Source organism: Nothobranchius furzeri, chromosome 7, assembly GCF_043380555.1.
Source record: "Nothobranchius furzeri strain GRZ-AD chromosome 7, NfurGRZ-RIMD1, whole genome shotgun sequence".
Classification (NCBI taxonomy): domain Eukaryota; kingdom Metazoa; phylum Chordata; class Actinopteri; order Cyprinodontiformes; family Nothobranchiidae; genus Nothobranchius; species Nothobranchius furzeri.
Window position 1 is genome coordinate 78,730,795 of NC_091747.1, and position 11,958 is coordinate 78,742,752.

At 44.6% G+C, this 11,958-nt stretch overlaps 1 protein-coding gene across 2 annotated transcripts; it reads left to right on the plus strand.

The window, feature by feature from the left end:
* Positions 1-362: 362 nt before the first annotated feature.
* uba6 (ubiquitin like modifier activating enzyme 6) lies at positions 363-11,958 on the plus strand. Of its 2 annotated transcripts, none has more exons than XM_015954160.3 (32): positions 363-503; positions 944-1,032; positions 1,150-1,244; positions 1,337-1,365; positions 1,582-1,676; positions 2,561-2,672; positions 4,111-4,191; positions 4,290-4,412; positions 4,517-4,640; positions 4,779-4,882; positions 4,976-5,038; positions 7,343-7,419; positions 7,512-7,578; positions 7,833-7,976; positions 8,074-8,220; positions 8,302-8,382; positions 8,483-8,560; positions 8,640-8,821; positions 9,155-9,260; positions 9,366-9,455; positions 9,545-9,625; positions 9,694-9,822; positions 9,904-9,955; positions 10,037-10,100; positions 10,272-10,341; positions 10,416-10,487; positions 10,564-10,687; positions 10,830-11,023; positions 11,178-11,305; positions 11,386-11,473; positions 11,550-11,644; positions 11,744-11,958. In XM_015954160.3, exons 1-32 carry the CDS (start codon positions 378-380, stop codon positions 11,883-11,885), a joined length of 3,252 nt encoding a protein of 1,083 aa, XP_015809646.3. In that variant the 5' UTR covers positions 363-377; the 3' UTR covers positions 11,886-11,958. The 2 variants fall into 2 exon arrangements, with proteins under 2 accessions (XP_015809646.3, XP_054607531.1); XM_054751556.2 differs by lacking the exon at positions 363-503 and adding an exon at positions 695-766.

The following is an 11,958-nucleotide window of genomic DNA, read 5'->3' on the forward strand; positions in this document are numbered from 1 at the left end:
TTTTTACCATCCAAAAACAATATTACGCTATATTAAATTGACACTGGTTGAGCTCTAGGACCAAGCGGAAAACAATTGTTTGTGTTGAAGCCTGTTTCCCATTAGAGCATACTGTAAAGATTCACACACACACACCCCACCCCACTCCGTGTCCCCCCCACTTCTAAAGTGAAAATTACGTCCATGGCCGCCAAAGGACTATGATCTGAAACGTTTGTAGTGCTGAGCTTTTGAATCGCGCGCGCGTGTGTGTGTGCGTGTGCGTGTGTGTTGTTTGAAACTCACAAAAGTGTAATCTGAAATATTGATAACTCAATAGCCTCCGTTATTTGGTAAACATCTGACAAAATATGAAAAAATTTCTTTCGACTTTCATCATGAAAAAATGCCCTATTGGAGGATTTTGGTCACGTGATTGTGATAACCCGGAAGTACTCCAAGTTTTTAACCAGTCACAGCCATTCATTTGCTGTATTTCGTCGTGCTCACTGTCAGATATTCGCGTAAGATATTCCGCCTTATTTTAACAACATTTAAACATTTTCTTATTCATATTTCCAATAAGCTCAATTGTCTTGAACAAATGATTAATATTTTGGTGATGTATGGTCTAACGCGGGTGCCATTGAGTGTATGTAGAAGTCCTCGCCACCGGTGTTGTACCGAAAAAAAGCATCCCTGCCGGCAGGAGTGACACTCGCTGCTAGTTAGCTAAAGCAGCTAGCTTTGAGCTTTTATCAGCAAGCTTTCTAAATAGTAGTACTTTGTAAGTCACGTTGTTATAGTTAAACTTTGAGTGTTAGAAGCGGTTGTTGTCAAGCTCTGTTTCCCTCTTGGGTGACAGTTACACTTAGCCACCTTGCTAAGTTACAGCAGGGCGTTGGTTTACGGTATAAACTCTAACAGCGTTTTATAATCTGCGGTTATAATTGGTGTTTAATAGGTGAAGTCGCTATCTGTGAAACGGCTGAACCCCATTTCCCCTCCCACCATGGCTTCTGATTTGATGGAGATTGACGACTCTCTCTACAGGCAAGTTAGCCAGCGATTCACCTAAATAACTCGAAACTTAAGACATGATCACCAACCACCTCTCTCCCTGATCTAACTCATCTTCTCACGCTCTTTCTTCTTCATCTCTCCCTCCAGTCGCCAGCGATATGTGCTCGGAGACCGTGCTATGCACCAGATGGCCCAGTCCTCAGTCTTTCTCAGTGGAATGGGAGCAATGGGAGTGGAAATAGGTGAGCAAGACTGCAGCTTTTAGCCCAGCAGCACTCTGGCATTGGTCTTTATAAACAAGTTTGATGTTTACACTCTTTTTTTTTTTGTTTAGCAAAGAATATTGCCTTGGCAGGTGTAAAGGTAGGCACAATCTTTAGGTTGTGTGATTTTCAAACATCGCCAATTCAATTTGATTTGTTTGTGTGCTTACTGCATGTGTGTGTGTGTGTGTGTGTGTGTGTGTGTGTGTGTGTGTGTGTGTGTGTGTGTGTGTGTGTGTGTGTGTGTGTGTGTGTGTGTGTGTGTGTGTGTGTGTGTGTGTGTGTGTGTGTGTGTGTGTGTGTGTGTGTTGTACAGTCAGTAACGCTTCATGACACAAAGCTGTGTGAGACCTGGGATCTTGGCTCCAACTTCTTTATTCGCAGAGATGATGTATCGAGCCAGAGGAGGAGGTACAGTGTGCTACACGATTGGACTGCACAGATTCTTTGTACATTTATCAGAACACAGAAACTATACATAATCTGCACAGTCCTCGTGTGCATACACCAACCAGAATGACACTTGTATGAGTCAAAGTTTGTTTGGAGGAGTGTGTTGCCAGCAGCTAACTTCAATCAAATGTCATTTTTAGCCCAACGCTTCACTAGCCTTTTCTAAAGCCAGTCCTAACTAGAGCATGAGCAGTCATGGTTTTTCTATGTTTTATATTTCATCTGAAAAAATACAACATTACCACTTAAAGATATATTATAACAAAGCTTAGGAGAAGTCAGACACTTAAAACATAAATACAAACATACACATAAGAGCAGTCCTAATTAAAAGAGACGTACCAAGGAGCTGCCCGGTAATCAGAATCAGCATCGTCTGCTTTATCTATGATTAGATGATTTCTGGGTGGTGCATGTTGCTAAGGATGATACAGTTTGCTCATTTTTTGTCTTAAAACATTTTATGAAAGATGATACAGCTGCTAGTGTTTGTGGGATGATCAATTGTTAGCTAGCTGTTATGCAAATGAGACATGAGGGTTTGAATGTCCAGAAAACGTGCTTCAGTGTGATTCCTATAGCTAGCCTTGGTGCTATTCTTAGACTAAATCAGACCCATTAGCGCGTGGTGCCTAAATGAAAAGCTTGTTTTGCCTTAATGTCTGTTTAATTCTGTATTTCAATCAGCCTGTTTATCTAGAAACAGATCATTAGTCATGTGATCAATAACAACATAGCCAACGAATCTACTCATGTTATAAAGCAAGACTTCAGTGTCAGGCCGCCCCTCCTCGTAGGCTCTTCTCGTGTTTGTTGACCTGGTTCTTCCCCTGCTCTCAAAGGGTGGAGGCGGTATGCCCTCGAGTAGCTGAGTTGAATCCTTACGTCCAAGTCGACGCATCTTCCGTACCCCTGGATGACAACACGGATCTCAGTTTTCTCAGGAAGTATCAAGTAAGTTGGTGCTCTTCAGGTGATAATTTAAATAGTAGTATATTCCCACTGGCTTGCATGCAGAAACTCAAAAAATTAGAATATGGAGTAAAAGTCCATTTATTGAAGACTTGATTTATTTAGACTGAGAGACCGTCTAAAGCCTGGTTTATGCTTCTCCGTCAGCTCCGCAAGGGACAGACACGCACGGACTGATGGAAGCGTTTTGCTCTCATAATTCTCCGTCTCCTGGAGAGTGTTGCAAAGCAATTCCCCAGCAGGACACCAGAGGGCGTAGCGCTGTTCTGTGGTATCCTGTCATGTACCGGTCCAAGATAGAGTGTCTATATTGTGTTTTTTGTGTATATAAGAGACTTTTAACACGGACATATTTGTCTCTCATTCTCCCACCGCTTCATGCGCTCCCCACCTCTAAACCCACGTTTCCTGTCATTTCCGTCCACAAATAAAACGCTTGCTGCGCATCTTTTCACTCCTCCAGTCACGGGAGAATTAAACGTTCTTGTTTTTAGAGTTTTTTTCGCGAGGTATTCTTCAAGCTTCTCCGTGTCTGCCGCTAGTTATCCTCGGCTCTCTTTGCAATGGCGGCGCTGTAAACAACAGCGGCGTCCTGACCAATCACAAGCTTGCGTAATCCGTCTCGTTCGACGGATGTTTATAAAAGTGGGCTCGACTCCGTACGTACTTGCGTGCCTGCCAGAGCCCTACGCAAGGACGGATAATGGCGTTGCGTGTCTCCGCACTGACGCAGACGGAGAAGCATAAATCAGGCTTAAGAAACCCTTTGCAGGTGTTCTGGATTGAGTAGCTTATTAGCGTGTGACACTTTGAGTCTAGAATATTGAACCTTTTCACAATATTCTGATTGTCTAATATTTTGAATGTGGAGTTTTATAAATTGTAATCATCACTATTATAATAAATAGAGGCTTAAAATCTCTGGCTTTGCATGTCATGGGTTTATATATATTTTTTATTAGTCTCACATTTTAATTGAATTACTGAAATAAATGAACTTTTGTACCATATTCTGATTTTTGGAGTTTTACCTGTACATGGCTGTTGCTCGTTCTAATGACCATGCTGCCTGTTGCCATGGACAGAATCAGTGAAGCTGCGTTAGTTCAGTTAGGTGTTAAAATGGGGAAAGTTTTAAAATGGTACAAATAAGTCAATAAAACAGGCCACTCGTGTACTCTGATCCATGTCACAACTTCCCGTGTGCATGTTTAAAATGGTCAGATTTTGGTAATTAATGTTGCTTTTTCAATTTAAAACATATTTTTAGGCTAAATTTGTTGTTTTAGATCAAGGATCATGTACGGAAACCTTTTTGATTTTCATTAATGGAAGCAATGCAGTTTGCTTGTTTTCATTTGGATCGTTGATAAAATCGGCGATCTTTGCTGTAAACGTGGACCCTGCTGTTGTTCTGCAGTGTGTGATTCTGACTGAGGCCAGTTTGACCCTACAGAAGAGAGTAAATAAGTTCTGCCACTCACAACAACCCCCCGTCAGGGTAAGACCACGCTCCCAGTTTTACTAATGGGGGAACAACATTCAGAAATCTTTTTCTCGTGTATCGGTGATAACGTGTCTGACTCTTGCCTTCTCCAGTTCATCTGCTGTGATGCCTACGGCATCTGTGTGCGAGTGTTTTGTGATTTTGGAGAAGAGTTTGAGGTGTCTGATCCCACAGGAGAGGAGCCCAAGGAGATTTTTATCCAAAGTATTACTCAGGTAATCCGATTACACTTCTAATTCCTGATTATAGAAACCCTGTTGCGTCACTATTTTAACAGATGATGTGTTATTGGTGTGTTCTGCGTCCTTGTTTCCATCAGGACAATCCAGGGGTGGTGACCTGCATGGACAACCATCCCCACGGCTTACAGACAGGCCAGAGTGTTGTGTTTAGAGAGGTCGGAGGCATGCTGCAGCTCAATGGTTCCACACGACAGATTACAGGTGACATGTCTACATTACATCAGACAAAAAACAGTCAAAGTGGTTGTGTTTTATTAAGCAAAAGAGTTTCAGCCAGTCTTATATGTCTTTACATAATTAACAACCTAAGTCTGATTTAGTCTGCGTGTGTCGTATCAGTCCGCTCCCCCCACAGTTTTGAAATAGGAGACACGTCGCAGCTCCCGACATACACACACGGAGGCTTCGTTGTTCTGCTGAAAACCTCAAAGACGTACACGTTTGTGAGTTTCCGTGAGCATCATGATGGCACAGAAAGTCAGTCAGTATTATTTCAATGAGCTACCTGAAATATTCCTGACTTTTATGTATTTCAGGGAACGTTAGAGCAGCAGCTGTGTGATCCTCAGGTTCTGATCCCAGACTTTAGTAAACCAGAGGTGAGTAAACATATGGTGCTGGTAGGGCACATTGTGGTGACATCTGGATAAGCTTGTGTGTTTTTAGTGCTCAACTGACCATTTTTTCAGACCTCCTCCCCCGGTGGTCGGCTTCAGGCCGAACCGACCTACCACACCCACCACCGACTGATTGGGCAGTTGAAATTCATGCCTGTCTTTCGAGGGAGCCTCCGAAAGGCGGGTAGAATCAGCCAGCAGGGGCTTCCTGCGTGTGCGATTCATTATCAGTTAGGACACTGGGGTGTAAACATCTCTGACTGCAGCTCCAGCTGTGACAGTTCAGTGACAGTGATCAGGTAGGGTTGTCACGGTAACCGGTGTAGCGGTAAACCCCGGTAAAAAAGTTGACAATAACAATAACCGTCTTGTTTTTTTCTCGGTGGGTTACCGTGGCTGCGGTGTAGGCGCAGTGACCCTTACCAGCCACCGTATCATCTGCTGAAGTTGCCGGCGGCACATGCGCGCTTTGTTGTTTACAACCAAAACTTTCTTGAAGTTAAAGCTGAAATAATGGCCAAAGGAGGAGACGGCAGCGCTCAGGACATTTATTATCCCTCAAAGAAGACAAAGTGGGACGTACGGGCATGTTTTGGATATGTGAAGAATGCCGAGGGACAGTTGATAGAAGACGGCTATCCTGTTTGCAGCACGTGCAGAAAAAGTGTCTGTGAAAGGCAGCAACGCTTCAAATCTCATGACACATCTGCGTGACCATCACCCACAACTCTACAGTCAACGCAAGGCAAGCTAACGTTAGCGTTTTAGCTAAAATGCTTGATCCGAGGATTTGGGTCGAGGGAGAATGCAACGAGTCGCTATATAAAGCAGCCGCAGCGCCGCTACCTGCATATAAACCGTGTCGCGGACACCCCTATGTTGAAATGACGCTATGCATTACGGGGCTCCCAGGGGCAGATAAGAGTTGGTCTCTCTCCGAGAATAATTATGAATTTAACAATGATTACTGCCTGATGACATTTTCCCACATCTGCAAAGCTCACTGGAAGGACACAAACCGAGGACAATATTTTCCTGATATAGGGTTTATTACTCAAGTAAGGGTAAAAAAGTATCTGATTAGAAGGCTACTTGAGTACTGAGTATCATCTGGTCCAATATTTTTAAAATGATGACATCAAACAGACAAAAAATAAGAAGTTATGGGCAAATATTGGTATTTTAAAGACTAAAGGGGAAAAATGTAAACAAATAAACAACATAATTACAAAATAACACATTTTAGGCTAAATTTAGACACAAACTGAGGACAATATGTTCCTTATATACAGGGTTTATGTAGTTGTCTGAAAATGTAACATGTTTAAAAAAATACCACGATAATACCGAAAACCGTGGTAATTTTGGTCACGATAACCGTGAGGTTACATTTTCACACCGTGACAACCCTAATCTCCGAGTCCCCCCCCCCCCCGACGTGTCCAACAATGCTCGTAAAAAACAAAAAGACAATAGCGCGACTCGCACCAACAAAAACAAAATTGAAACTGAACGCGTGCACGCAGCAGAAGCACAACCATCAGGACTGCTCCGCTTCCATCTAGGAAGTGGTTCAAGTCTCCTTTGTGGGAATAAATCTAATATATCTAAAACATTCCCACACAGGAGACTTGAACCGCTTCCTAGATGGAAATGAAGCAGTTCCTCAGTTTCACCTTTGTTTTGGTCGGTGCGGGTCGCAATGTTGTCTTTTTGTTGTTTTCTTAATAGGCGGAGTTGGAGATGTCTTTGGGGGGGGTAACCGGGGTTAACAGTCAAACCGGTTAATCCCTGCAACCTTAAGTCGGTGTCCCCAAAAGCAACATTGCACACAGGCTCCTTAGTCTAAGGGTGACACCACTGATGTCTCTGCACATCTTTGGCCCCGCCCACATACTCTGACATTTCCGCGTTCTCGAGAAGGCTGAGTGAAAGGAACCTGGCCGTGCTACCAAGACCGGGCTAGGCCAGGTTATGTTCACACAGCCTTCTGATCTAACCTGATGGATTAATGCTGGATTTTCTGGCGTGTGTAATCGGCTGTATTAACATGCTAAACTAAACCTGAGAGCTTTTCACAGCAGCAGATCAGTTATCCATACGGTCACTTGATGCCCTTCATAATTGAATGTGTGTTTAACAGTAAGAGTGTCAGATTTGCTTTTGTCCAGTGGCGAGTTAAGACCAGTTTAACCAGATAACTAAAGTAATTATAGTTGCATACTCTGATTAAACATCCAAATCCTTTAGTTAGTGTCACATTGTTGTTTTAAATCCACCCATCAGGCCCCGCTACAGATCCATGCCGCCATGTTGGCTCTGGACCGATTTCAGGAGCAGCTCTGCAGACTCCCCAACGTCGGGTAAACAGAACTAGCCCGTGTGCTTTATCGGAGTGAAGCAGGTGATGGATGGATGAGAGGAGGGACTTCCTGAACGTTTCTGCTGTTTTCAGGTGTTTACAGGATGCTGATACTTTATTAAAGCTGACTGAGGAGGTGAACACCACCCTTAAAAACAAGGTGAGTATTTTATTCCTTCTTTTGTAGCTGTTGGTTTTAGGGGTGAATGTTGGATTTTCAGAATGAACATGATGCTTCCTAGATTATAGTCAGAACCGTCCAGTAGCTTTATAATAAATACAGTTACATGTAATGTATGCATTTGAATATAAGACTACTCCTACTTTAGGTGTAAGACATCTTAGTGGTCAGCAGGTTTGTTTTCACACTGTTGATCCAGCTTCACACCCTTTGATTGCCTCTCTCCCTCGCAGGCTCCTGTAAACTCTGAGCTGGTGCGATGTTTGTCCAGGACCGCCAGAGGAACTCTGGCTCCGTTAGCTGCAGCTGTGGGAGGAATAGCCAGTCAGGAAGTTCTAAAGGCTATCACAGGGAAGTTTGCACCTCTGCAGCAATGGGTAGGGTTCTGTCAGAGCGTTGAAACGTAGCACATCGGTGGGTTTTCTCCCACTTGTAATGATCTGATCTCTCCCAAACCGTTTCTCGTGTGTTTAGTTTTATCTGGACACCTTGGAGCTCGTCAGGCCTCTCCAGTCTCTTCCCTCTGAGGAGTTTTTTCCACGAGGCGATCGATATGACGGATTGAGAGCTTGTATTGGTGAATCCATGTGTCTTGATCTACACAAGCTCAGGGTCTTTATGGTAGGAACTGGACTTTATCTGCATATGAAACACCTCTGTTCAATTGTGTCTAAATAAACGTCGTTGTTTTCTTTTTTTAAGGTCGGTTGTGGTGCCATCGGTTGTGAGATGCTTAAAAACTTTGCTCTCCTTGGTGTGGGATTGGCCAGCAGCTCTGGGGAGGTGTGCACGTCTTCCTCAGCTTCTTCCTGCAGTTTGACCCGTTTTTGGTGTTTACTGCTGTGTGTGTGTGCGTGCGTGTGTGTGTGTGTGACCTTCTCAGGTGTGCATCACTGACCCAGACCTCATAGAGAAGTCAAACCTCAACAGGCAGTTTCTCTTCAGACCCCATCACATCCAGGCGAGTCGATGCTTTAGTTCTGGCTGTTACACGAGTCGAATCAGATCGAGCATCTGATTTTCCTGTCGTCTGCGTTTAGAAGCCAAAAAGTACGACCGCAGCAGAAGCCACGCGGGAGATCAACCCAGAGCTGCAGGTGGAGGCTCACCTGCACAAGGTGTGTCCAGCTACTGAGAACATTTACAACGACTCCTTCTACTCCACGATGAACATCGTGGTCACTGCGCTGGACAATGTGGAGGCGAGGAGATACGTGGACAGGTGTGTGAAGACACTGTGTAGATGCAAGCTCCACTTAAAAGAGAGGATGCTCCGATCAGGTTTTAATCTGCCGATCACCGCTACCGATCAGTCGGAGCACCCCTAATTTGTAGTGCACGTTGCAATGTTGGGTAAGAAGATGGGGACAGACCTTCAGAACTTCTTATCTTTGGGTGGTGGGTCTCTTACACCTTCTACAGTCCAGTTCAAAAACTGATCACTCACGTGGGATAAACTTTGCTCCCGACAAGTTTTAGGTTACATATACATGCACATACCACACGTATACTTAATTCAATGCAGATGTGTTTTGTTTTTGTTTGTTTTTTTCAGCCGCTGTGTGTCCAATCAGAGACCTCTTCTAGACTCGGGTACCATGGGAACTAAAGGACACACTGAGATCATTGTGCCAAACTTGACCGAGTCTTACAACAGCCATGTGAGTTCATGGAAAAAGTTGTTTTGGTTTAATTCTCTAAAATAGCTTAATTAATAATTAATAATTCCCCCTCTACTCTAAAATCTCCATCCTTCTGCCTCCCAGAGGGACCCTCCAGAAGAGGAGATCCCATTCTGCACTCTCAAGTCTTTTCCCTCCGTTATAGAGCACACCATCCAGTGGGCTAGAGATAAGGTGTCGCTGCCTCAATAATCATTCTTTCCATACTGCACATAGTTAGGAGTCCTAGTAACTTGATATTTGTTTCTTTGGTTGTGGTCTAGTTTGAGAGTGCGTTTGTCCACAAGCCCTCCATGTACAACGCTTTCTGGCAGATGCACCCTTCAGCTGAAGCGGTGCTCCATGTGAGTTTCACCAGGAAACGCGTGTTCTTCATGTAGCACGCCTTTAAAATCTGTCTGTGTTCATGCAGAGGATGCAGGCTGGGGAAAGTCTGGAGGGGTCATTCCAGGTCATTAAGCTGCTGAGTCGACGGCCCAGTCATTGGGAACAGTGCATCGCTGCAGCCCGTCTGAAGTTTGAGAAGTATTTCAAAAGAAAGGTACTACTTTCTACCTTTATATAGCAACCATAGTGATGAGCTTCAGGCCTTATGGGTTGTTTATATGTGCTGCTCATGTAGGGCCAACAGCTGCTGCACTCTTTCCCTCTGGAGACGAGACTAAAAGATGGAAGTAAGTTCTTATGAAGTTGGTCAGCAGCTTCTAAACAACATCAGTTGTGCCACAAACGTCATCCTGACTTTATCTGTTTAGGTTTGTTTTGGCAGTCCCCAAAAAGACCCCCAACACCGATTGAGTTCGACTTGAAGGACCCGTTGTGAGTTTGTTCTTGTGTTGGTTTGTGTTTTATGCACACACACACACACACACACACACACACACACACACACACACACACACACACACACACACACACACACACACACACACACACACACACGCGCGCAGTTATCATTCAAATGTACAAAACCTTCTCTGCTCCCGTCAGGCACTTCAGCTTCATCATCAGCACTGCACGGCTCTTTGCAGACATTTATAACATCTCTTACTCCGTGAAGGTAGGCCTCACACACACACACACGCACGCACGCACACACACAATGACCTCTTGCATGGCTATTCTGTTCATCAGGATCTTTCTGAAGAGGCGGTGTCAAAGATTCTCTCAGGTGTCAAGATTCCCGAGTACAGACCTTCAGAGAAAGTAGGCGTCTGTTGGTTTCATCTTTGTTTCAGTGGAGAAACGGAAAATCTAACGAGCTTCGATCTGTGCCTGTTAGTGCATAGAAACCGATGAGTCAGCAAAGAAGCCTGACCAGCTGAAGATGCCTCTAAGCAGCGAAGAGGAGAGGGAGGCCATCACACAGCTGGAGCAGGCCATCACCTCCAACAAGACCACGCCAGGTACGGAGACGAGTTTAGACGCGACTTCAGCTCAGATGAACTGAAGCTTTTAGATAAGTCTAAAGGGAATTATTAGCTCGCTGTATTCTGTTTATCCTGAACAAGTATTAGTGTAAAACATATTTATGTTGTTGTTCTGCAGATGGGCTGCACATGAGTTCCCTTCAGTTTGAAAAAGATGATGACAATAACGGCCACATAGACTTTGTCACGTCAGCGTCCTCCCTTCGAGCCAGAATGTATTCAATCGAGCCAGCTGACCGACTCAAGACCAAACGTATCGCTGGGAAGATCATCCCTGCTATCGCCACGGCGACGGCTGCTGTGGCTGGAATGGTGAGAACAGCCTTTCATTCATTTATTGCCTTTCGACCAAATTCTCTACAATGACACAGCTTTTGGAAAACAACAGATTTTCTGTTGAACAAGTGCCTGAATTGTTTAAACGAGGTGTCAGAGAGTGATGTTTGGTGTTTTTTGATGCACCAAGGTGGCGCTGGAGTTGATCAAGGTGGTCGGAGGCTATGGGCTGGAATCTTTTAAAAACTGCTTCTTTAACCTGGCCATTCCGGTGGTTGTTCTCACCGAGCCCGCCACGGTTAAACACACCCTGATCAGGTAGGAGCACATCCCCGTCTCACTCTCAGCTGCACGACAAACGGTTTTAGTGCAAGACCGTGACCGTGGCTTTGTTCCAGGAACAACATTTTCTTCTCCATCTGGGACTGCTGGACCATCTTCGGCCACGAGGACTTCACTCTGTCTGACTTCATGAGCGCTGTCAGGGTGAGGCTTTCGTCTGTATTAGTGCCGTTTCCTGATTTTTAAAAGCTGTTATTAATTCTAAAAATGTTGATGATAGGAGAAGTATGGGATTGAACCGAGCATGGTTGTTCATGGGGTGAAGATGCTTTATGTGCCTGTGATGCCTGGACACTCGAAGAGACTCAAGCTCACGTGAGCGCTTAACCTCATCCTCCTTTTAATTTCCACTGATTTTCTCACTAAAATGATTTGTTACTGGCTGAATGTAAGTGGACCCGTTTATCCTCACAGGATGCAGAAGCTTATCAAGCCATTAGCCGGACGCCGCTACGTTGATCTCACCGTGTCATTCGCTCCAGAATCAGATGGGGACGAGGACCTCCCTGGTCCTCCTGTCAGGTACCACTTCAGTCCCGACGGGAAGGCGCCCTGACAGCTTCAGAGAAACCTTCAAACCTACTGTGTCCTTATTTTTCTTCTCTCATGCAAACCATTAAACCCCAAAA

Coding starts and splice junctions, on each gene's coding strand:
- uba6 (XM_015954160.3), top strand. CDS start 378: ATGAAAAAATGCCCTATTGGAGGATTTTGGTCACGTGATTGTGATAAC. Junction 8,561..8,639: donor TCAGACCCCATCACATCCAG/GCGAGTCGATGC, acceptor GTCTGCGTTTAG/AAGCCAAAAAGTACGACCGC. Junction 10,101..10,271: donor TTCGACTTGAAGGACCCGTT/GTGAGTTTGTTC, acceptor TGCTCCCGTCAG/GCACTTCAGCTTCATCATCA.